The sequence below is a fragment of the Gouania willdenowi genome, chromosome 15 (genome assembly GCF_900634775.1).
Source record: "Gouania willdenowi chromosome 15, fGouWil2.1, whole genome shotgun sequence".
NCBI lineage: Eukaryota > Metazoa > Chordata > Actinopteri > Blenniiformes > Gobiesocidae > Gouania > Gouania willdenowi.
The window spans coordinates 10,249,729-10,276,037 of NC_041058.1; the positions used below are offsets into that span (position 1 = coordinate 10,249,729).

The 26,309-nt window shown below is 38.2% G+C and overlaps 1 protein-coding gene across 3 annotated transcripts in view; it reads right to left on the reverse strand.

Moving 5' to 3' along the window:
- dachc (dachshund c) overlaps positions 1–26,309 on the reverse strand; it is a 31,308-nt gene that overhangs the window by 795 nt on the left and 4,204 nt on the right. The window contains exons 2-10 of one of the 3 annotated variants that reach the window (XM_028469607.1): positions 21,482–21,591; positions 15,385–15,495; positions 10,159–10,340; positions 9,008–9,128; positions 8,804–8,929; positions 4,119–4,315; positions 2,733–2,880; positions 1,678–1,806; positions 1,343–1,450 (exon numbers count right to left, since the gene is read on the reverse strand). In XM_028469607.1, the coding sequence (XP_028325408.1) occupies positions 1,343–1,450; positions 1,678–1,806; positions 2,733–2,880; positions 4,119–4,315; positions 8,804–8,929; positions 9,008–9,128; positions 10,159–10,340; positions 15,385–15,495; positions 21,482–21,591 (1,232 nt within the window). Of the gene's footprint in view, positions 1–1,342; positions 1,451–1,677; positions 1,807–2,732; positions 2,884–4,118; positions 4,316–8,803; positions 8,930–9,007; positions 9,129–10,158; positions 10,341–15,384; positions 15,496–21,481; positions 21,592–26,309 lie in introns of all 3 variants that reach the window. The other 2 variants (XM_028469608.1, XM_028469606.1) reach the window with 2 other exon arrangements.

Below are 26,309 nucleotides of genomic sequence, written 5' to 3' on the forward strand. Positions count from 1 at the left end.
TCTGTATGTGTGTGACCTACTACTACTAATTTTGGTTCAAGGGCCAAATACGGAGCAATTTGATCTCAAATGGGCCACTGATTTTTTTCTGCGAGAAAACAAGTAATTTCAACAATATTGCGCCCTAGTTTACACTTCAACGTATACATAAAATACTAAATATGTTAGAAACCGACAATATCCAAGCATTAAGTGACAGAAATCAGTCCCAACAGTATCTTCACTTTAAATTTCCTAGATTTTGTGACTAATTTCTATTTAAATAAGGGAAATATTATGTAATAATTGGGAGGAAAATTTCAGGATTTTATAAGAATTTTGAGTTCTTTTAACAGTTTAACGTTAAAAATGACTGCAATCATGAGATATAAACGCCAGGAAAACTGTGAGCACCTGCAAATATTGTTGTTTCATTTCACACAACGGTTCATCTTTTCTGTCATTTTTTACTTTCTCCTGCTGGCCAAATTGGATGCTTCGAAAGGGCCGGATTTGGCCCCCGGGCCTCGAGTTTGACACGTGTACTACCACAAAAAATATTATTTTCTGGAGGAAAATATCTCTGGGGTCAGATTGACCCCAAGGGTAACATGTGTTAGTAATATTTGAGGATAATAGGAGGGTAAATATAAACAGAAAGAAGAAGGATGCAGACTAAACAATGTTTTATATGAATAAAATGGATCGTTTTATGGAGCTACAACCTAAAAGTAAAAACAAAAAAGCATCATTAAGGCTTGCTGGAAGTGTTTTTCCGCTGCCGATTGTTCATTTTTAGTGATAAAAACTTCCCCGGCACAAAGGAACCACATTCTGCCCTGCTGTCTGACAGACAATTCCCCTTTAAATGATTTATTACTGGGTGTTAATTATGCAAATGATGTCCAAACAAACTCGTCATGAGGACAATTAAGACAGCCATTAATTAGTGGCCAGTTCTAGTCTTGCTTCACTGACATTCAATTAAAAATTGCTTTTGAACAAGCGCGCTGTCTGCTTCGGCAAGTCTGCGCTGCGGCGTGGAGCAGAGGTGCGCTGGAACCGTGCACTCCTTTTGATGAGGCCAGGCTACAGATCACGACTTGTTTCTTTGTCTGTTTAAAATGTTGCACGTGGGAATTTCTCATTAAGCTATCCCTAAGAAGACCCCAAAGTTGGTGAAATAAATGTATCAAAGCGGTATATCCCCGTGTTTGTTTAGTTTCATAGCTTGTTTTTTGTTGTTCTACTTTTCTGAAACTCATCTTTGTGCCTAATTAAGTACATAAAGATCTAATTACGTTGCTTTGTTTCCCCTTTCTCACTTTTCAAAGCGTGATGTTCATCATGTGGACGACTGTACCTTGTACTGTAGCCTTGGTCTCCACCAGCCTGTTGTCATCATGGAGGCTCCCATTCACGTCCTGGGTCACAGATTCTGTATGAGGAGGAGCCGCAGATGATTGATGGCCTATAGATTGATCATTAATTAATAGAGACACACAATTAAACACTAATGAACAGTCAAAGTTAAGTAGCACTGAAAGCTTGGTGACATTTATTATGAAAATTAGATTTATGGCGACGTTTTTTTGCCCCATTTTCAGTCAACACAGAGCCATGTATTTCCATCAGGTTAAATAAAGCACATTCTGATCTCATCTATCTGTGTGTGTGTGTGTGTGTGTGTGTGTGTACCTGTGTGTGTGTTGGCAGTGTGCAGCACGCTGTGTTCTGCCTGATCGCGGAGTTTTACTTCTTCTTCCAAAGCTTCCTGTAGTCTCCTCTTATTCCTCTTCTCCTTCTTCAGCCGCTTCTGAATCAAAACTGAAAAATGAATTAAAACAATATTAAAATAAAGATATCTTCAAATAACTGCTAGTGTTGGACAGTTAGACTGCCTTAATCCCTAACTAATTTTTCAACAATTTGAGCCCATTTTTGCTTATTTTTACTCTTTTTCTGCAACTACACCAAACTTACCATATTTTAACCTATTTTCATCACTTTTCTTGCCATATTTTTGCTCATTTTAATATATTTTTGCAACATTACTCCCATTTCTGCCACTTCTCCATCAAATTTAAATGCCTTTTCTGCATATTTTTCTCACTTTCAAGACATTTTAGGCACCTAAAAACCCTTTCCACCACTTTTCCCACCCAATGTTATACACGTTGACCCATTACTGTCACTTAACCACTGTTCATGCTTATTTTTTCAAATAGAACCACATTCACGATTAGTCGTGCCCATTATTTGCCAGTTTAAACCAAATGTTCCTACTTCTTTCAGCCATTTTTTAGCCAATATTAACACTTTGAACCCATCTTACCACTTTTTCTGTCTGTTTTTAACCACTCAATTTGCAACTTTCAACCAATTTCTGTGTTTTTTTAAAAATCCCATTTCCACCACCTTTTCCATCATTTTTAGTCACTTTTATCCAATTTTATTTCTGATTAAAACAAGGATTTACATCTTTAAGATGACTATATACTATGGTGCAAATAATAATAAACTTCCTGGATAACAGTGGATATTATTCAGATAAATAAATAAATGTGGTTATTACAGATTCATAGAACAATGAACCATCATTTTGCTGACTTTATGGATGGTCCCCAAAAAGCTTTGACATCAACTCCAACGAACATGCAAAATGTTGGGGAAATTATAGAAAAATAATTTTTAGAAGAGAAATTGTCGTTTGCTCTGACTGTGCCGTTTATAATAGCGTTTTTTGTGACTACCTCTGTTTTTCTGCTCCATGCTCAGCTGTCGCTCCAACGTCTCTCTGAGCTCCCTCTCTCTCACCAGCTCCATCTTCAGCTCCGTCCTCTCCAGCTGGTCCTGCTTCTCCTGCGCTCTAGCGTTCTCTATGGCAACCCTCAGCAGACCCTGCTTGGAGACACACAGGCACGCACCAACAGGTTACTCCAATGGTTCCCAAACTGGGGGGCGAGAACGGCCTCACTGAACCTTGAGCATGAAAATGAAAACAGAAAAAAAAAAAAAATTCTTTGCACTAAAAGCTAAAATTGTTACTGTTCAAAAATATAACTAATACAATTTCTATAAAATGTAATACAAAAAATAAATAATAATAAATTAAGATGTAATAAAAAATAAAAATGTAAAAAAAATTTAACATATATATAAAAAAATTTATAAAAATTAAAATAAAAATGTAAATGTAAAAAATAATATATAAAATAATAAAAATTAAAATAAAAATGTTTAAAAAAAATAAATATATAAAATAATAAATAATAAAAATTCAAATAAAATAAAGTTGTCTCTGAGTTTTGAAGAAAAATAATCATAATTTTTTATCTTTTACCTCTACATTTTTTACACATTCGGTTGAAATTTTGTTGTGATGCAGGGGCCCTGCAAATTTTTCATTCTTCAAAGGGTAACAATTGGGTTACTTAATGAAGTTTAAATTATATTAGAGATAATCATCTTGCACAAAATATAAAATCATACCTAAATAATACTCATTTGAAATAGTGAAAAAGAAAAATTCATCTCTACGAGGCACCATTTTTTAAAAATTATTTGAAAATAGTGATTGAAAAAAAACAACAAAACATTTATATTTTACATTAAACAATTACTATTATTATTATTATTATTATTATTATTAATAATAATAATACATTTTATTTAAAAGCACTTTTTAAGAAACTCAAAGACACTTTACAGGTTAAAACATCAATAGCAAAAACAATGAAAACAAAGAAATATAAATCAGAAAAAGGGCATGAATGAGTGGATGGTTATATGTTAAAAGCAGAGTGAAACAGGTGAGTTTTAAGAAGTCACATTCTACAATCTTATTTTAGTCCGTTTAGATTATTTGTTATTGTAAAATAACAAAGCCTGCCAACACATCAGGGTCAGATGAGGTACTAATCCTTTTTTTTTTATTGCTGATGATAAAAAAGCAGCGAAGGCTTTCATTACACACAAAGACGTGTAAAATCTGAGAAGCAAATCAGCACACGCCCATCCCAATTACAGTGTTTCCTAAATGTGGGCCGAGTGTATTCTGTTGAACTTCTCTGGAGATGTCTTCCTTTCCTTTCATTTCACAGAACAATGATAATAATAAAGACATGGTAGAGCCTCACCTGGATGTTCGTCAGCAGGGTCTCTATGGAGGACAGGCCTTCTGGGAAGATGAAGGGAGTGTGGTGCAGACCTGCTGAGAGTTTCTGCCCTGCAGGGTAAAGTACCCTCTCACACACCTCCCTGCCTGACGGGGGTTTCTGGTAGGCTTGTCTATCACACCTCTCCCTGGTCGTCTGGGCAGCCATAGAGCTGTTGTCTAGAGAGAAGAGACAGTTTGAAGGAGAGTCAGTCACACAATCCTCGTCTGTCGTCTTTAGCAAGATTTGGTAAAAAATATGCTCAAAGACATTAAAATAAGTACAGAATCATACAAAGTTAAACCTTCAGCACATGTGTCAAACTCAAGGCCCAGGGGCCAAATCCGGCCATTCAAAGCATCTGATCTGGCCCGCAATAAAAAGAGAAAACATGAATCACTGCGTAAATTACAAACCAATTCAGTTTTTCTCAAATCATTCCACAAAATCTGGTCACTTATTGTTCCGATAATATTCCTGCCTTCCATTCTTGGAAGTGCAAACTTGAGCACCAGTGACCCACTTGTGATTGAACTGGTCCATATTTAAAATGACTTTAACACATCTACTTTAAAGTTTTTGTTAAAGTGATTTTTTTTTTTTTTTTTTACACATTTTAACTGTCAGTAATGTCTCAACCTATTTAATCTAATCCCACTCCTGATATAAGAGATGCATATCTTAATTTATGTTACTGACAATAGTTTAATATGCAATCTATAAAAAATCAGAATTTATTTAATATAACTATAATTACAATTGGTCTTAAACTTCTTAACCTTAGTTCATATTAATATTAAAAACTCTTATTTTTCTAACCGGGTTGCTCTTTTTTTCAGGGTTACAGGGAGATTATTCTATTTTGTTCCATTTCATGTTAATCAATGGTTTACTGTATTTAAGCCAATAGATACAGTAGTTAAATAGCTTTATTTCAGACTCGGGATCCATAAAAACCATACAAACAAAAACAAAAATATAACTACACAAAGTGAAGTAGCATATTTCTATAACTTTATATTTAATGTATTTTCACTGATAGTTTGAGTACTATTAAATGCCTGAAGAGTTAAAGGTGGGTTTTGACTGTAAGAATAACCAAAAACATTAATCAATATCATGTATTAAACTTCATAAAAACCAAGAATAAAACCTTATTTTCAGAGTGAAATAGCCAAGAAGGCACCACTAGACATACTGTAGTTAGAACACAGATGACGTACAGGCAGACATTATAGAGAAAAACATGAACTTATATATATATGTGTGTGTGTGTGTGTGTGCGTGTGAGACAGCTAGAGAGTACAGTCCATACAGGCTAAAACATAAATGTTGAGGTTAAACAATGAAGTTGAATATTCTATTTGAAGGCTGACATTTATTAAGCTTTATTTCATGTACGGTTAGCATCAAATTGTAGTATAAATCTTAAATATTACTGCATTCTTCTGTGTGAGACTCCCTTAGTGTCACTGCTTTATTGATCCAGTATGATGCCAACTGATCCATTATGATGCAGTAAATCTTGTCATTTCATTGTATATTTGTAAGTTGCTTGTACTGCATGTTGATGCCAATTTGGCACGAGACTTTCCTGAAAAAGAGGTTTTTAATCTTAATGGGAATTTCCTGGCTAAGAAAAGTTTGAATATAAGAAAAGACAACAACTTGTTTGGACAAAATTTCATTTCATTACAACCGATGAAGACAATTTCAATCAACCATTAATAGTATTGCTAAAATGTACCTAATTGTGCGCACTCATTAACTTTACTGTAATCCACCAGTAAAAGGTGTTTACACTAATAGCAGTCTGCATTTACATGGGCTCACACACACAAGTTCTGGTTTGGACTTTAAAAATGTGGTTACCATTTATCAGATGGCTGTGTGCCTATTGATAATGCACCACAGCTTGACATCTCCCATAAAGGCAGCTAAAAACCTGCATTATGGATGACCATCTGTTTGTAAACCTGAGAACGGCGTGTTCTCGCTCTGCGACACTGAGGGAGAAGAAGATTAGCCCGTTTTCTGCATCCCATACTTTTCTTCTTTTTTTTTTCCTTCTCCCTCAGAAGCAGTCGCTCGCTTTCTTGAGTTTACTGCCATCCCAGCTGCTGAGGACCAAGACATCCCCGTGAGTGCGGCGGCGCTTATTGGAGCAGAGATGAGTGTGAACGTGCGACGTGATATCTGGCACTTTCTCTCTGTCTGTGACAAATGACAGTGTTTTCTCCACTTAGCTGACCACAGCATCTTCTGCTCCAAATCCACCCACCTTTCCCTGCTCAGCCTCCGCCTCACGTCTTGGCAACTGTCACATTCAAGGTGTTTCACAGATGAGAAGAAGTACCCTCCCTCCACCCCCCCACACACACACACAAACACACACACACACACACACACACACACATTAACACACCCTGTTTCTCCCCTCCTCCTCTTCCCCCTTTCCTCCCTCTTTCTTGTTAAAAGCATTGCTCTGTAGAGAAAGGTAATTAGCAGGTGCTGGCGAGCTCAGCGGAGGGCATCCAACTACACTCTTGTGGCACACACACACATACACACACACACGTACACACACACACAAGTTGCCGCTGAAATGCACACTCAGCAGCGTGGGCTCCCCAGGCTCCTTGGATGTGACTGATCCTTTATTGAGTTACTGTTTTACGCCTACTTTACCTCACACTCACACACGTTTGGCATAAACACACACACGTACGCACGCACACACACAGCAGTGAGCTTGTTTGATCATTTACCCATCTCCCTAACCAAGGTCACTGTCTGTTTTTCTCTTTTCTCCCAACTTCATCTCTCTTTCCCCCCTCACTCGCTCCTCTCCCACCTGTCCCCAGGGCTAATGAACTTCGCCAAGTGAAGACTGCCAGTCAGCGGAAGGGAAAGAAGGGGGGGGGAGAGAGAAAGAGATACAGAGAGAGAGAGAAAGAGAGAGAGAGAGAGAGAGAGAGAATAAAATTCTGCTGATGTTTGGTTAATGGGAGTGAGGTGTCAGGGATGGCCTCTGATCTTTTGCTGCATGGATACGTTGTTCAAAGACCACTGAAACAGCACACATAGCCAAAAACTGACGCGCACCAATACACACACACACACACTCACACACACACACACACAGATTAAATACAATGCATTGACAGAATGACAGGACTGAAGTGCTCTTTGAAACTCCTGTTCAATCCACTATCCCCCCTGCCCCCCCTTCTCCTGTGATGTTGGAGGTCAAACACAAAAGCTTGCAATCCAGCAAATGTACATGGGATTCATTTGCATGCAGGGAAATCAATTGAAAATCAATTGCATAAATGTGATGCGTGATGCATGGCATTCACGTCGTCGGTGCCATCACTGCTTTGTCAATACGTTTCACAGATACCTGACAGCATCTGCAACCTAACCTGGGAGGTCTTTGTGATTTTTTTAGATTCGATTACTGAATAATGTGATTCAGTATTAGAATACATTTACACAGGCGCATGCATGCGCACACACACACAATCGTTGGCCTCTCTCTCACTCTTTGCTGTAGATTTCTGCTGACTGTTTGTCCTTGAGCAGTCCTCATTAAGCTAATGCAAACCTCCCTGACAGAGAGAACCAAACAACTGACGTTGCAGCACCGTGGCAACGCGGGTCCTAACGACAGGGAGGCAGTCGTTATGCAGATGAGGTCCAGCTGAGAGCGCGGGAGGCCGCCTGGCTCGTTAGGCCGTGGCCCAGCAAATGGCTCGCTAATGTAACACTGTTTCCTGGTCTAATGGAGTCCTGTTTTTTGCAGAATTATTTGTCTTTGCTCTCCGCAGGAAGCCAGGAGGCCTCTGACGAGTTGGAGAGGTGGTTGTGGTGAGAAATGGTGAGACAGAATCCTCATTGACCCTTTAATGTTATATAATTTTCCTGTTGAACTCTTTGAAACCCTTTTTTTTTTCTTTTCTTGGGAGATAAATGACGTCAGAGGAACTCACGCAGTGTTTCAGGTGCCAACAGAGGGATGACACTGCTGAATAATGAATTACATGTACGGTAGATAAGGCTTACATTTTGTTTAAAGAAAATAATTACATCATACGCTGGGTTTCCATTACAGATTTTCACAAAATAAAGTAAGATATTTCTAAATGTCAAGAAAGTATAATTGCGTTTTGAACGTGTTTCCATTGAAGGTTGTTTTGGAGCCTCGTAACTCCTGTGAAATCTCATCCCGCGAGACTTCGCCGCAGGAAGATGAACACTCCAACACTCCTTAAAACACTGCACATTCCTTTGTTGTTTACGGTCTAATGTGGCAGTATAAATTTTAAAGTATAAACTAAAGTAATGTCTCGGCCTCCTACACATATCGCGCCATGTTTTCTCAAAGAGAAGCGGTCATGTGACCATGTACATCACGTTCTGTGACATGTCATTGTGGAAGAAGTGTTTCCATAGCGCTTTTGCGAGACATTTCAATATCAAAACGTGTGAAATAAGTTTTTTGTGACATTTGAGAGTTTTTTGGAAATTCAGGTTTTTCCATTAACAGTTTTTAATGTGCCATTTAGATTTTGTGCATTTCCAAGGGTGATAGAAACACAGCTATATTTGGTCTATTATCAAATGAATAATGACGGAAAAGGGTTTCTTGGAAATGCATGTATTACCTCTGTCAGAAAGGCTCCTCTTATTCTCCTTGTTGTACTCCACTAAAGTCACATCTGTCTCTTTTGCCAAACTGGGAGAATGCCCCAGTACACAGTGACTTGTCTGTAGGCCGTCATGGACATGGTCTAAAGAAAAACAATAAAAAACAGATTTAGATAAGTAAATGACTCATGAAAGCACAGGTAACATAGTTATGTACATACGTGTGGTTTCTGCAGCACGTTCCGTGTGAGATGGTGAACTTGAGGCACTGCTGCTGTGATTGGACGACAGCGGAGCTTCCTCCAGTGAAGGAGAAGGAGACGGGCTGTCACACATGCGCTCCTAACAAACAAACACAAAATAAACTTCTTTCATCTACGTAGACACGTGTGGTCAGGTGACAGAAACTTTAATTTATAACTTATTTACATTTGATTTTAATATTACAAGGTGACAATAAACACATGTAAGCTAACGTGTTCCTGTGTTAGCAAGGTACCAAAAATAGCTATAATAAAGTGTGTTATTTAAACCAACTTCACTCTTTTCTACATTGACGAAGTGGTTTACGCCAACCTTTTCAGAGATCGTAATTGTTACACATTTGTCAATTTCTGATCTCAATATTAGATATAATATTAGATGATCACATATACATATATAATTATCTTGTGATAGCTGAGGAGGACACAGCGTCAACATCAATTAAAACCACGACATGTGAACAAACTGAAGATGAATCCTGGAGGACGTTGAACAGCTTGTAAACCAACTATGGCATTCTTTGATGTTTACAGGAAAACTGTTTACAGGCTTTCTTTTCAGTAAGCTCGTAAACCATCTCTGGGATCCGGTCCAACATTTTAAAAACAATAGTCTACCATTAAAGTTATGACCACGGGCAAAATTATACACCTTCCTACCACTGAGGAGGGCAGGGTTCTTTTGTAAAACATTTTTAATTTTCTATTAAGTTGTCCACAATGTCTGACTTTATTAGATTAGATTATACTTTATTTTATCGCAAAGTGGGTAAATTCACACGTTACAGCAGCCAAAGACACAAAGAGCAAGCAAACAATAAAGCTAAATACAAATACAGAAAGAACAATTAAGGGGAAAAAAACTAAAATAAAATAACAAATAATAAAAAAAATTCAATAAAAAATAATTTCAACTATGACATGTATTTCTGAATAAAAAGATACAATAATTCACTGTAACTGGAAATATGTTGTGAATTACAGTGAAAATTCACATTTTATGATTTGTTTTTGTGTTTTCTTAAATGTATATGCATGTGTAATTGTACATGAGCTCTATCTGTAAAGCTCATTCAGCAGAATGATAAATGACTAAGGGTGAAGTTTACCTTAATGACGGAGGAGGGCGCCCTGGCTGGGGGGTTGGCGGCGTGGAGCTGAGCCACATTGGCCATGTTGGCCAGCGTGCTCAATCGGTTCATCTGGCCCATCGCCAAGGAAACGGAGGCAGGCCCGAGGCTGGCAGGTATGAGAGGATGTGACATCATCATGAAGGGCAGCTGATCCAGCACTGTGATAACGTTGGGAAGATAAGAATGGGGGGGGGGGGGGGGGCAAAAACAGACAAGTAAGTAGGTCTGTTGTAGAAGAAAGTCGACTTGTATTGTTCAAAGGTCACATCCATGTGCAAACTCAATATATGCTGTAGTAGCAAAATACATGGAAAGATTTTCATCATTCACAACTCATGGCATTTAAACTATGCTGTCTATTTGCTGTTGAAGTGTCATCGAGATTAGAGTTTAAGGGCTGTGCAGATCAGATCAGATCAGGGTAACACGAAACGTAATCATTCCATCACAGGGCTTACATACAAAGAGAGAAAAAGGAAACTGGAGAAGGCAACTAAACATGAACCCTTATGAAAAGAAAGAAAGGCAAAACAACTTACAAAAATAGCTGAAGTTGTGAGTAATGTACTGTATATGTGCAAGTGAGACAAGAAGCAAACTGCTACGAGACATTGGCCACGTTTACATGAATTAATTCCCCTTTAATTCAGAATAAAAGTTTAATCCCCTTTAAACTGGCCTGTAAATACTTAATTCCGAATTAAACCTAAATGTTCATTCCGATTTTAATTGCAAATTAAGTAATCTCTTGATCTTGTAAACTCTTAGTTATTCTTAAAGTTAATTCAGGTTGTTCTGCACATTCTCATGCTTCAAAACTACAATCAAAATAAAAGTGAAACCAGTTCTGATAATGTGGTCTTCTATGTTGTAGCCGAAAAGAAAAGGGTTTGTTGCGTTTTTTCCCCAGTAGACGTAAATACGTCATGCTCGCCCCCCTGTCCAATCAGAATCCCAACCCCATGATTTAAAGTGGAATTAAATAAACCTGTTTTCCAGGTAAACCTCAATTCGGAATTACTATTTCCATGTAAACATGAAGCAGAACACTTTAATTCCGAATAATTTCATATGGAATAACTAATTCCGAATGAAAAAAAAACACAATATAATCGTGGGCATTGAAAAAATTAAACATTTGCAAAGGTTTCAAACTAAATTTACACGTTTTCTAGCATGAAGATGTCATCTCGTTCCTTTTTCAGCAAGTATTTATTTATCTGTCACTGCCATTTATGCCTTACTTCACTGTTTACTGAGCTGAAGCTACAAAGTTTCTCCGATTACTGTACCGGCACTCATATCAATTTCTGTTCTGTAAGTATTATGTGGATGAGTGCTCTGTTCTGAAAGTTAACTAGAAATGCATTCAGCAGTGTGCAAAACGATGAGCGCATGAAAAGAGTGGAAGCAAAAAGCAGGGGGACAGGGACAAACTAACAAGGATAAAGATGTGATTTTTACATTTTAGCTGGAATTACGCTAAGTAATAGTAATGATCATCTACAATGTTGCTGTGATTTTAATACAATTTTCTTATGTTCAAAGTGAACTCTTATTATTTTGGCCAATCTGTTGTTTTTCTCTTACAGACAAGCTTCCACTCCCTTAAAAAGAAAATCCTTCCTCCCAATAGCACCCTAGTGGGTTGTTGTAGTCCCTCTATTCTTGAGACAAATGGTCCTGCGGTAGAAGGGGGGGGGGGGGCTATGAAGAAAATGACATAAATATTTATCATTTAATAAAAGGAAAAACAAAAACAAAAGAAACACAGGGAGGAAGTGGAACAAAAGAAGCTGATGGCAGTCCTGGGGCTGGGCCAGCAATGCACGCTGGGTAATTATAAACACAAAGAATGGAAATGTTGGACTCTATTCGGCACAATTGTCACAAATAATACATGTAGAGAGTGGCAACAACAAAGCTCACCAAAGAGAAGTGAAATAAAGGAAGAAAAAAGAAGAAAGAGGAGTAAAAGGGCGAAGCGTTGACTTTATGAGTCGCACTCGCTGGACATATGTGCAGTGCTTTGTGCATTTGGCAGATTAGTCTCTCACTTGCCCAAAGCACCAACCAATCCAAACAAAAGATCTGACTGAATGGAGCTAAATAACCAGATGCTCCGATAATCAACCCACAGCCAACTCCAAATATTAAGCCGTGGTTAGAAACCAGTGCTCCACTTTTGTCGCCTCCTCCACTTCCCCCCCCCCCCCATTCCTCTGTAATTTCATTTTCACTCTCCTTCTCTTTTTCTTCTTAACTGGGGTTGCCCCCCTCCCTCTCCTCCCTCTCCCCCCTCTCTTCGGGGTTCTCTGCCCTCCCATCACTTTCTCTTATGTTTCATTAAAAAACATCAAAAGTCAAAGTGCCGCTCTTATGTTTATCCAAACAAACCATTACTGTAAACAAACAGTTACTGTAAATTTCCCAGAAGATCTTGTTAAATACAGAAATGGCTGCTCCCCGCTCTTCCGCGGCCCATAAGGTGTCACACTCAGCATTTGTGAGTGTGTGTGTACGTGTGTGTAATCTGAGATTGCCTTTGTAGTGGTTAAAGCTCTGGTAGGGGCCTATCCTTCCCATAAGGCCGTGGGTGGCTGTATGGAAAAAAAACAACAAAAAAAGCACAGTCTGTTTATGCGTGTCTGTATGTCTGTGCTGTGTGTGTGTGTGTGTGTGTGTGTGTTTCCACTTGACTCTGTCATTAACAGTGATTAAGCTTTACAGGTTTATAATGGCTGGTGCTAACCATATACACCAAACTGCGCACAGATGCTGGCAGTCATAATAGTTCGTATTCAAAACTTTAAAAATGCAGCGTGTACTGGAAAGGTTTACAGATTGAAGCATAAAATAGCATTTACAGCAGGGGTGTCAAACACATTTTAGTTCAGAGGACAAATACGGAGCAGTTTGATTTCAAGAGGGCCACAGATTTTACATGGGAAAACGAGTAATTTAAACATTATTGTGTCACAGTTTACACTCTTACGTATACGTAAAATACTAAATATGTAAGGAAATGAAAATATTTAAGCCATAAGTGACAGATATAAGTCCCAACAGGGCCTTCACTTTAAATGTGTGATGATTTTATATTTAATTACAGAAAATATTATATAATAATTTGAGGAAAATTTGAAAAAAAAAATGTAAGAATTCAAACTTTTTTTCAACAGTTTAACATTAAAAATGAAAAACTGTGGAAAAAAATTGGAAAAACTGCGAGTCCCTGCAAATATTGTGTAGAGTTTAATTTACACAATGATTCATGTTTTCTCTGTCATTGTTACTTTTTCATGCGGCCCGAATTTGAGGCTCCAAAGGGCCAGATTTGGCCCCCAGGCCTTGAGTTTAAGACATGTGATTTACAGCGTGTAAATGCAGAAGAAACGCCTTAGCTACCGTGTGCTCCTCATGCTAAGTGCGCACGACACGTGTTCCAGGTTGATAGCGTATTCCACACAGACCTCAATAAGCCCTGTCATCTGTCTAAACACTGTGATGTCGCTTTAACATTGGGGGCGGTGTGTCCCACTCGTTTGTGTGTGTGTGTGTGTGTCTGTGCGTGTGTGTGCCCATCCTGCCATCGATTGTCCCCCGTTTGTCGTTTGCATTCAGGATAGTGAATTAGAGAGACGACTATTGATTTGGCTTCAGCCGCTCATCTTATTCATCTCTCTATCATCCCGGTGTGCTACCTCTTGTCCAGTGATGCTTCATTTTTTTTTCTTCACAGAAAGCCAAGAATTAGTGCAGTGATGTGAAAATTAAGTGATTCTTTTTTTTTTCCAATGCTATGAGAGTAAAAGGCAAACCTGGAAACAAGTCTTGTACTAGTCATTTATGATCTAACAATAATAGAGATTTTAAAAGTAATTTACTGCAAATATTAGGATCTGCTTCGTTAAATGAAAACACAATCATTACTTATGTCTTCAAGTGTCGACCCATACCTTTAAAACTATATTGTAAGAAGATATGATGGTCACATGAAGCATGAGTTACAGAATTGATTCTGCTACAAACTACAATTAACGGCATAAATCACCACTTTCTTTTCTTTTATTTCAAAAGAAGAAAAAATAATGAGAAACTAAAAAAATAAGGAAAAAAGAGAAAAAATATAAAAAGAAAGAAAATCACTATTTTCATGACAATACGATATGATAACACAATCACTTAGATTCGCCCAAAGCTAGAAAGAAAAACAATCCATTTTATATGTTTTGACAATTTTATTACTGAAACGTTTTACACGTTTAAGTGAAAATCGTTCTTTTCAACAAAAATTTTAAAAAAAAAAGACCTGTGCTGTCCTACACTGACAATGTTGATCGATGGTTTGAGTTTCAATCGATTTCATGAGATCATTGCTTATTAACCAATTGATATATCGATCCAGATTGATGGATCGTTACTTACCAGCCTAATTACAATAACACGATACGGCAATGTACTGTTTAAAGTTGTTTATCAGCTTTGTTTTTATAGACGTGTCTGATCATTACAGCAAAAATCAATACAAACAAGACATAGGTGGAAATGAATATTAAATGTCATATTCCTACACTCTGCTAATTGCAACATTTATGTAATTGTTAAAGTGGCTTATGATTGATTGGTCAAATTTACCTCTCCTTTGTTTTCTGGTTACTAACTCTCTCTATAAAAGCAAGGAAGTTCTGTGTGGGTGTGTGTGTTTGTGGGGTGAATTTCTCCCCAACACAGTGTCTCGCGGCTGATGCGTGTGCGTGTGTGTGAGAGAGAACCCACGGAGGAGATGAAGACAGTCCCACACGGCAACCAAGAGGACAGGTAGCGAATCTCACACACTCACGCACGCACGCACACAAACGCATCTCAAACCACGCCCTCACCACAAGTAAGGTATTTATAATAAAAATATACTAAATGAGTAAATTATCATGCGCATGTCCCATAGAATTAAACCAGAGAAATCACACTTTATTTTACTTTGTACCCGTAAATAAACCCCTTTATAACACTACAGAGTACAGAGTACACTCATTTGCCCATAATTGGCAACTCTACTTAAGCTCCCACTATATGAATACATACTTCCAATGGGCACTGTACTAGTTGGTTAAAAACAAGTGATGTCACTTCCTGGTTTCAAAGCCTACTGAAGGTGAACCGTGTTGACATCTCAGGTGGGAAGTGTTTCATGAAGCTCACCTAGTGCTGGGCTGTGGTCACCATTCTCTCCATTGGGCCTCCCATGCTGCTGGTTACTGTGGTAACTGGCCAGTGCTTCCAGCTTAATCTTTTTTGCGAGAGCTGAGAGATCTGTGAGAGAAGAAGAAGAAGAAGACAAATATATGGAGGAGGAAATGGAGGGACAGAAGGAAAGAAAAAAGGAGGAATCAATAAGAGTCAGATCAATGGCTCCCGGTGGAGGATTAGAGCAGTGGGCAGGCAGGAGGTTGTCATGGGAAGACAGAGGCCAGCCATTCATTTTGACTGCACCGCTGCACTGGCCATTTAGCCTGTCGGTGAATCAGCAGTGATAGGAACAAGCCCAGACATCCATCTCTCCCACACAGTGATATCACATCCCACAGCCCGGCACACGGGGTGACACCCGGCCCTGGCACACGCTCAGAAGAGTACTGATATATCTACTCAAGTACAAGTAAGTCATGCATAAAATACTCAAGTACAAGTAAAAAGTAGCTCAATTAAATAGTACTCAAAGTAAAAGTTACTAATTACTTTTGCCCCCCAGATTTAGTTTTGGTAATAAATCTTTCCATGGTTCCCTTGCATACAGTAAACATCTCGTGTATAAACTTAAAAAGAAGAAACAACATCTTGCACAAATGGAACTTAATTTATTTTCCACAAAGCCATCTGTATGAAATAAAAGGTTTGTCAAAATGCACAATTCTTTTTTAAATAAAATAATAATACCAATGAATTCAATTCAAAATAAAAATAATTATCAGGCTCTAAGTATAGCTACATTTATGAACTCTAAAACAGTGCCATGCAAATTTAGCTGAACCCAAGAAAGTAGCTGGGCATTGGTCAGAAATACCACGACTAAGAACATATGGATTATGTTCAATGTGCCAGATATAAAAAAATATTCACAAAAAATAAAAATGTACTCAGTAACAGTTGGGTGTAGAAATGAAACAAATTACGGTATTGGTTTTAAAACTTACTTAAGTACAAGTAAAATTAGATTTAGAAATATATTCAACAAAGTACAAGTACCCATAAAAGCAACTCAATTACAGTAATGTGAGTATCTGTAATTGTTACTTTTACCTCTGCACAGGCTCCACCTCTCACCCACAAACAGCTTCTTTATTTATCAGCAATACAAACAAAAAGTACATATGCTCTTTCATTGAAGTTGTGCACTTTTTATTTTTAACCCTCCTATTATCCTCAAATATTACTAACGCATTTTACCATTGGGGTCAAATTGACCCCAGAGGAACACCAATGCCTGCAATATACATTCAGCACATTGAAAATCATCATATCATCATGGATAATGTTATGCTTCATCAATTGTACCCATCAAATTAGGAAAAGTCATGAAATATGAAACAAAAAATATAAGTTCACCCCAAGGATAATAGGAGGGTTAAATGGATATACACTGAATAATCAAGCTAAGGTGCTTTAATATGTTGAGATGAGGTTTTGTTTATTCAGACAAAATGTTTCAGGACATTTTTAAGGTTCTTTGTTGCAACTCGTGTCATCTTTCATCAAACTGTGTTTGGGTGTTGATTTCAGACGGCAGAGTGTTCCTGCAAACAAAAGCAATGTTCTGAAGACGGACAAACGGACACCTGGCTGGAAGTGTATCTACCCATTCATTTATGAAGAAAAAGAAGTCAACCCCAGTGGATTCTGGGATACTCCACCTCCCTCCGTGAGACGACTCCGTCCTACATCAACGTCCTATGATTGAACTCCTTATTTCTTTGTTTTCTAATTTATTACATTTATTTATACATTTAAAGAAACGAGGTTGGATGTAAAATTATCTGTGTTCAAATTAGGGGACGGATCTAGATAAGCATAATGCTTTTTTCCGTCGCCCTTTCCGGCATGAAAAAAAAAAAAAAAAAACAATGATGTGATTTTGCTCTGAATGTCAAATGAATTTCTGTGAATGCAACCATGTCGGAAATGAACTGAATAAATAAAATAAATAAAATATCACCAAATCTCAGCAGCAGTCGTAATGGCTACATCTTCCTGCTGTTGTGTATTACCGAGTTTCATTCATTCAACCAAGGGTTTTTAGATCTTAAGTTCTTAACTGTTGTATTTTGAATGATAAACATTGAATGGGGTCAAATTGACTGCAAGGATAACAGGAGAGTTAATATAATATGTAACGGAGAGCAACCAGGTGTTTTATTTTGTATTTTTGAACCCCAGAACATTGTTTGACCCATAGAGCAGCTTTCGAATAGAAAATTGAATATATCTCGCTCTAATGCAGGCAAACAAAGTCAATTATTAAAGTTTGAGTAAACCACACAACTGTACAAACACGACGGAGGGAATACAAACAAGCCATAAGTCTTAATTTCCTGATCGTGGATACATTGAAACGACTGCAACACACTGACGCGCTGACTATTTTTCTGACTAAGATGCACACAACTAAAACAAACAGTCGCTCTTCTTCTTCTGATTCCCTTGCCCTCTTCTTCTCCTTCCCTACCATCCTCTCCCCTTACTTTACCTTTTCAAATGTCAGCATCACAGCAGGACATAAGCCACTGCGTTGCGTGTGTGTGTGTGTGTGTGTGTGAGAGAAGTGAGAGACTAAGGAGAATCACATCAAAGGTTTTCTTTTCCTTTTCAGCCTTTTACGCTCAAATGTCCTCCCTCTCTCTGTCTCCTTCTTGCCTCTCATGTGGCCAGTTCTAATCAGTAGCGCTGACATTGCCGCCGTGCCCTCTCCTTTGGTGGAAAAAAAAAGACTCTTTTCCCACTGAGAAAGATGCTCTTGAACAAGTCACACAGACGTAACACACACATGCACACTTGAGCACCTTTTGAACAGTGAGAGGAAGCGGAGGCTAATGGAAAATGGCTTCTTTTGAGGTGGGGGGAATGAAAAGATCAGGTTGCACAGTGGAAAGCACAAAGCCAAGGGCAACTTTGAGAGCAGTGAGGTGCCAACAATTACTTTTCTACTTTTCTCTGTGCTAAACACACATGTACACACACACACACAGGACTCAAACACAAGACTGTTAGTGACTGAAACAAGCCACAGTTGTGTGGCCTTTAGCTGGGATTTGACTGAAGCTGTTCTCTGAAACAGATGAAAGCAAAACTTCAAACACAACGTATATTGATGTATTTGAAAACTGCTTTTTACCAAAAATAGGGTGACCATAGGTGTGGTTTTACCGGGACATGTCCTCTTTTCACATCTTGTCTGGGCTGTCCAGGGATATTTTACAAAATTAATGAAATTGTTTGGGTTTCCCAGGGACCCTGGACGGATCTCGGGGAACACGTTAATATAAATGACAGTTTCTGAAAGCTAAGGAGTTGCTCTTTACAGCCAACATTGTGTCATTACGGTAATTTTACTCACGGAATCATTAAATATGCCGCTTTGTTTTGACAAAATCGTCATACACGAGGAAAAGAGAAATAGGACCAAAATCCAAGAGAAAGAGAGATTAAAAGAGACCAAATAACAGTGGATTTAATTGAAAAGGTAATTTATTAAAGTGTGTAATTAATGATTATTTACTGTTCTGTAAGCCTTGAGGTTTTTTGTTATTGTTTTGATGTCTCGGAGGCAAACTTTATCATTGATTCAATGACTGAGAGATTTTAAGAAGGTTTATATGAGATATTTCAGAGACAGATTGTTAAAATGCATAATAAAGGTGATTGACTTGAGTCACAAGTAATTAAAGTCTTTGTTATAAAGAGAGATTGTTTCTTAAACCTTATTGACAATAATATGTTTATTCATTATATTGTATTTTGCCGTTACAAGGTACTGTTAGATTTAAAAAAATGTTGAGTACTTTAAGCATGTTGAGGTTGGCCAAGTGTCCTCTTTTTTGGAAATCAAAATACAGTCACCCTACCAAAAAGCACTGGGCCTTAAACAGGCTAACTATAGATTAGGGTCTTTATTTGACCCCGGAGCTTCCAAACTAAAATCAATATTTTTAGGAATTCACAGGAGTTTGACACGTCTAAAGATGATTAGCCTTACTTTGTAGGCTTATAGATTTATAAGACCAAAAAGTGTTTGTAATCAGCTCTTTACAGTGTACATGCTAATTATATTATTCAACACACACACACAGACACAAAACTCCACCTCCTTACACAATTGATGAATAGTGCTGGTACGAGACATTTCAGAGTTTCCCCCAATCAAAGGCTGTCATTGTAAACCTGTTCATGCTTCAAACCTCTCGTGGCTTTTTGTCACATAATTTTTTAACTCTTGGAGTTCAACAATTGGGGTATGAATTTAGAAAAAATATTCAAAATGTTCCATCTCCACTCTAAAAATGTATATTTGGACTATTTTCTACAACTTCCTGGAGAGCAATGACACAAAATGCGGTTTGGACTGATGAACAGATTTGAATGTAAAGTATGGCTGCTGTTATTGTCTTTTTGTTCTTTTGATGCTTTTTGGCTTTTATCACGTGTGTATTGTGTACATTGTCTTTGCTTTCCTATAAAAGACAATAAAGAGATGGTTTAAAAAAAAAGTCTATGTTTTTGTATTCCAACTGGTATCAACACTACTTTTCCACAACGGACATAAAGTTTATTTGTTGTTATTGTTGCTAACCCTAGTTAAAACAAAATTACCAAATTTTTAACAAACGTTCAAAGTGAATGATGCTCATTAAAATTAAATTAAAATTAAAATCTTCCATTTGTCTGCATTACCGAAGGTATATGTCATAGTTTCTCAACCTTGGGGTCGCCTGGAGTTTAAATGGGGTCACCTGAAATGTATGAAAAATTAAAAAACATTTTTGAACTGTTTTAATTATAATTTTTTGTCTTTTTTTTAATTAAAACAACACAACACATCTTATACAACTGTATTCTATACTTTCACTTTGTCAAGTATCAACCTACTTACAGTAAAATGCAGTAAAAATAAAGAGATAATTTTATAACAAAATGGGGTCAATTTAAAAATTAAAAAAGTATAAAACATCTCTTGCTTTTTTTTTGTGTATATAAATACATTTTTGGTCAGTCAATTTATTTATAACATTTCAATATTTGTAGAACTATATTTACCTACTTCCAATCTTTCCCCCATACGGACACAAAGATAACCAACAGTTTTAAATCAATCCCCGTCTTAATCTGGTTGTTTTGAAAGTTACGGCTTTATGTTTCCGGAGTCACATCTTCAAAGGCTCTGGTGTGACATTGACTGATTCATTACAACTGCACATGTTTTTGATTTTGTGACGGCCTCTCAAAGCTTCTATTCAACAAGCAGCTCATAATTCACTGAATGGACAACTGCACTTTCTCCTGCAGGACTTCATTTGGCCTGTGCTGATAATGTTAAGAATGTATGAATTTTAGAATAGTAGGACAGTTCTGGCCTATGAAACAGGAAGAACGTCAAATTTGGACTTTAATAATAATTAAAAAAAAAAAAGTCAAATCAAAGCTATGAAAATTTCTGTTTGACTTGTTACTTTAAGGTAAAAAATGCACATAGTTTACTTGTGAACACTAACTAACTACAAACGTGTTAGACATGGGCAACTGGCGGCCCTTGGTTTAAATTTATGTGGCCCCCAAACGCACAAAATGATAATAAAACCATTTTTAAAAATACACAAAATTACTCAAAAACATACAAAATTACTCAAAAACATACAAAATAACAAGACTGCACAAAAATGCAACAAAAATACACAAATGTACTCAAAAACTCAGAAGACGAGGAAAATAAACAAATTGAGAAAAAAAATTACTCCAAAAATACAAAAAATGACTCGTAACATACAAAACAACAACCAACAATACACAAAATGACAAAGAAAAACTTGCAAAATGACCAAACGAATGCAAATAACTCCAATAATATACAGATTCAAACTCAAAATGAGAGAAGAATATGCCAAATAACAACAAAAACAAACAGTTATCGTTCACTGCATTAATCTTCAGATTGGTCCTTATGCTAATGCTGAGATGAATCCTATATTGTAGCCCTTGGATCACATTTTTGTCAAAGTTGCCCATCCCTGCTCTATGTATGTGTGGTTACCTGCAGACGGCATGATCCCAGCATGCATCAGCCCACTATGAGACAGCATGTGGTGGGTCCCGCCCTCTGTCACACTCTGCAGCCTCTTGGGCGGCCGTCCAGGCCTCGAACTGTTGGTGGAGAAAAACAGGCCCTCAACATTAGTCATTAGGGAAGTTTTAATACTTCAACCCCTGCAGGTCAATCACTTCTTCACGCTGAGGCTGAGATGGGTGGCCCACACTGGCCCCGGATAGAGAAAGTGTGTCCTTTAAGTCTGTAAACCTGCTGAAACAAAGACACTGAAACCTGAGTGGTTGCAGGAAGGGCTGCTGTACTGCAAATCTGACCTCCCTGTGGATACGAGCAAGCAGAAAAAGAGTTTCCCTGTGGCATCAATAAAGCACCTCATTACTGTTTAGCTTACTCACTCCTTTGTTTGCTTATTAAATGTGTTTGCTTCCCTCCTTCCCTTTACAATTCACTCCTCATTTGGCCACTCATTCCTCTTTTTCCCGCCACGTCACAAATGCATACGTGTGTGTGTGTGTGTGTGTGTGTGTGTGTGTGTGTGTGCATTGAGCCAGGCATGCTCAATCAATCCTGCAGGAGGAGGAAGTATGAGAAAGGCTGTCAGACATCACTTTGGCTCTGACTAAATGGTGTGAATGTCCTGACAGGGGAAATGACACGGGGCACATCAGACTTAATGACAACCAGCGTTGCTCATCTTCTTTCATTGCAGCTTGACATAACACGAGTCTGTGGGCAAGTGGGCCTATCTGCGAGTGTGTGTGATATTAAAAGACAGAACATGTGATATAGGACGGCGATAAGGAAAAAGAAAATAACACTCAAGTCCAAAGGATGAGATGAAAGCGAAGATTAAGCAGAGTAAATTGAGGAAAAGAGATGAAAGAAAACGTATGGATGGAGGGGAGTTTAGGAAAAAGGTGGAAACAAGTAGAAAAAAAAAATGAAGGTAGAGATACACACAAGCAGCAGAAGCTTCCTAGCGTGGGGTGTCTTTGAGCAGATTTTAATTAGAATCTAATCCAGCCGTCATTAAGGCCCCATAAACGAAGCTGTCAGTCAGGAGATTAATGGCGCCTTATTTGCATATTGCATATAATTCATCAATTACCCAGCAGAAAGGACCAATCCCCTGTTGACACACCCACTGGCTGAGGAGGAAGGGGGAGACGGAGAGAGACAAAAAAGACAGAGTGCAAGATTGTATAACTGAGGGAGAAAAACAGGTAGCATGTGTGTGTGTGTGTGTGTTGACGGGGGTGCATGGACCAGAATGTGTGCGTGCGTGCGTGTGTGTGTGTGTGTGTATATGAAGTGTTCAAAGGTTAATTTGATGAGCCGATGAGCTCCACAGTTCCTGCCCTCGGTTTTAATGAGTTGTTATTATTGTCTCTTATTATGGGCCCAGACCGACTGGGATGTGACAGCTGACATCAGATATCACACTCTCACACACACAGACACTTGCACGTGAAGGACACTGAGGTAGATATGAATACAGACAGACAGCACCATTACAACATGAGAGACAGACAGAATGTTGAAGTTGAAGGGTAAAGTTTTGTGTGTGTGCGCTTTGTGAAGGTAGAGGTGCTTTGAAATTCCAACAATATTTTTTTGCATTTTCAAGGGCCAAATACGGACCAGTTTGATCTCAAGTGGGCTGCAAATTTTAGACGGAAAAATGATCAATTTCAACATTATTCTGTCGTATAAATATATATAAAGTAATGGAAGTTACAGACAATATCTAATCTTTAAATTTCCATGAGCTTGTGACCAATTTTTATAAAATTATGGGAAATTTGCAGAATTCTGGAAAAGATAAAAGGTTTTTTTTCAACAATTTGAGAAGAAAAATGTGGGAAAACTATGAGCCCTGGAAAATAGTTTGGATATTCATTGAATTTATGTATTTGGAAGGGCTGAGGTATGTACTTGGTATTTTTACACAATGATTCATGTTTTCTGTCATTTTAATGCTCTAAAGGGCCCGGATTTGGCCCCTGAGTTTAACACGTGTTATTAAAGGGCAACACAATGAGTTGAACAAAACCAGTAAATGTATTTCTGGTCTCAAGCTCAAAGGTAAAACCAGGTTGAACAGGACAAACAAACTCCGGCACTTGTGTTTGAACACAAAAGTGTACATCAGGAGGGGAAATAAAATATACACACACACCAAAGAGTGTGGTTAGTTTTTTACTGCAGCCACTTCCCTTTTTCTTACTAGTGTTTATTTGCAAACACTAATTAATGGCTTCTGTGTGTGTGCACGTGCGTGTGTGTATGTAGGTGCATAGCTCTGTATGTTTCAGGGGCAAAAAAAATGAGGATCTTAATTTTGTGTTTAGTCTGCAAATGTGTTGCTACATCAAAGTGACCCAAAGAGGGTGTTTGTATTGTCCAAGCAAGTGTGTGTGCGTTTGTGCATGTGTGTGTATGCACGTGTATGCGTGTGTGGTTGGAGAGCACCGGTTCCCTGAGGTAGGATTAATGAAAAAGCCTTTCATGGAAAAGTCATCAAGCTGAGGGGATGGAATGAGAGAGAGGAGGGGGGACGAGAGAAAACATTTCATTGTGTGTGTGTGTGTGTGTGTGTGTGTGTGTGCGTCGGGGGTGTATGGCTTATGACCTCTTTGTCTCAAACTTTAATTAAAATCTCACCCAGACGTCCTCCCTCATGCCAACACTGTGACCACAAAGACCCACACACACAAACATATGTATGAGCACACACTTACACATAGGCATGCAACACAATAACAACATCAAAAGTACGATTTATTTTTTTAAAAGTACTTGAATGGTTAGTGTTTGTGTGTGTGTGTGTGTGTGTGTGTGCATGGACATGTGTGTGTGCTTACCTGAAACATGAAACGTCAACTATGGCAGCTGGAGCTTAGCACAGGTGGAACAGAAACAAAACGCAACAAAGATGACAGATCTCACACACAGACGCAAACACACACACACACACACACACACACACTGGGAGAGGGCCGAAGCAAATAATGAAAGAAGAGGAAGTGTTACAGTCAAAACAGTGGAACAGCTACTGGCTTGGAGGGAGCAGGGTGCTGATAGGTAGCAGCTGTATGTGTGTGTGTGTGTGCGTGCGCTTGTGCATGCATGTGTGTTTATGTGAGGAGGTGGGTGGGGTGGGGGGGTGAACTCGCTCAAACAAGATTTTGTTTGGAATACATTAGCAGCGGTTTACAGCTCCCATGCTCCCATCCTTTCAATCTGTGTTTATCACACGGGTTTGTATTCGCCGTCACGGCCCGCTTTGATAAATCATAACGTTGTTGCTGCTGTTCACAGGAAAGACTTATGTCGCTGCTTTAGAGAAGGCAGGAAAAAGATTGATGTTTGAGATCTTCCTCTGAAATCGAGGGCTGTTATAAAAAAAAAAAAAAAAAGTGTTATGCGCTATTGTTATATGGGAAAAAGCTTTTGTGATGATGTCATGAAAGCAGCAGGCAGGACATCACAGAGACACACACACACACAAATGTTTGATCGTGGTAGAAAAATCTGATCTCCCTTACTGATACCCCGTCTCACATTCCTCTCCCACATTCCAGGTCAAGACGATGTCAAGACTGTGTGTGCGCGTGCGTGTTACTAAAACTATGTGTGCTCCATTAAAAGCTGTCACAGTAGAAGACAGGCAGAGGCCCTCTCTCTCTCTATCCCGTCGGTGCTCGTCTCTATAAAACATCAAACGGAGCGCAGAGGTTAAAGTTGAGCCGTCCGAACACACACATGAACAGAGTGCCCCCCCCCCCTTTTCTTTCCCTTCATCCAAATACTGCTCACATTGACAGTGACTTATGGCGTGGTATAGCACGGAGGACTGGAGCCCACCTTCCCATGAGCGCGCACACACACACACACGCCACAGAGATGATGGAGCCAGTGTGCGCGGCCAAAATGTGCCACAGAGAGACACAAAGAGTGGGCCTCTGTGTGTCATTTATCACTCATCAATTGATTTAGTTCCTTTTCTTCAGCTTGAAAACGCACAAAGAAAAACACCTGCTTCCTATTTAAACTGAGCAAATGTCTTTGTTTGGGACAGAAACTGAGATTAGAAGGAAACAAGACTTTAAACTCATGAGATAACTACCAGCATCCAAGTGATAATGTCAGGGACATTCAGTGTCGAGCCATCAAAATTCATTTTTTACTTTTACTTTTCAAAAAACTATTTGCTGTAATCGAGCAAGGAATAAATCTCATCCTAAATAAGTATTAAATGATGTTTACACAGGATTTTGTCTTACTTTTCCACTCACAAAGTTTTAAATCTTACACAATGTGATAAATTGTCAATTCTTTATGGTTTTCAATTACAAACTCATCTCACACTGTATTTAACAGAGAAATGCAAGGATGGTTAGTAGTTACACATTGGGAAAACGGCCAATTTTTAACCACTTTCTTTTCCAGGAATAAGCTGTGGCTAACATGCTGATGCTATGCCACAATCAGCAAAACACAACGTCACATTTCTAGTTGGGCTCAATGTTTTACATTTTATTATTGATGCTCAAACAGTTTTTGCCCAATGGGTAACTAACTATCCTTGTATTTCTCTGTTAAATACACTGCAAGTGAGTTTTTTTACTTAAAAACATAAATAATACCATTTTGTTCATAATTATGTTTTAAGAAGTCTTGCCGATTTAACACATTGTGTAAGATTTAAAATTCAGCGAGTGAAAAATAAGACAAAATCATGTGTAAACATCATGTATTACTTATTTATTACAAGGCAAGGCAAATGTATTTGTATAGCACATTTCATACA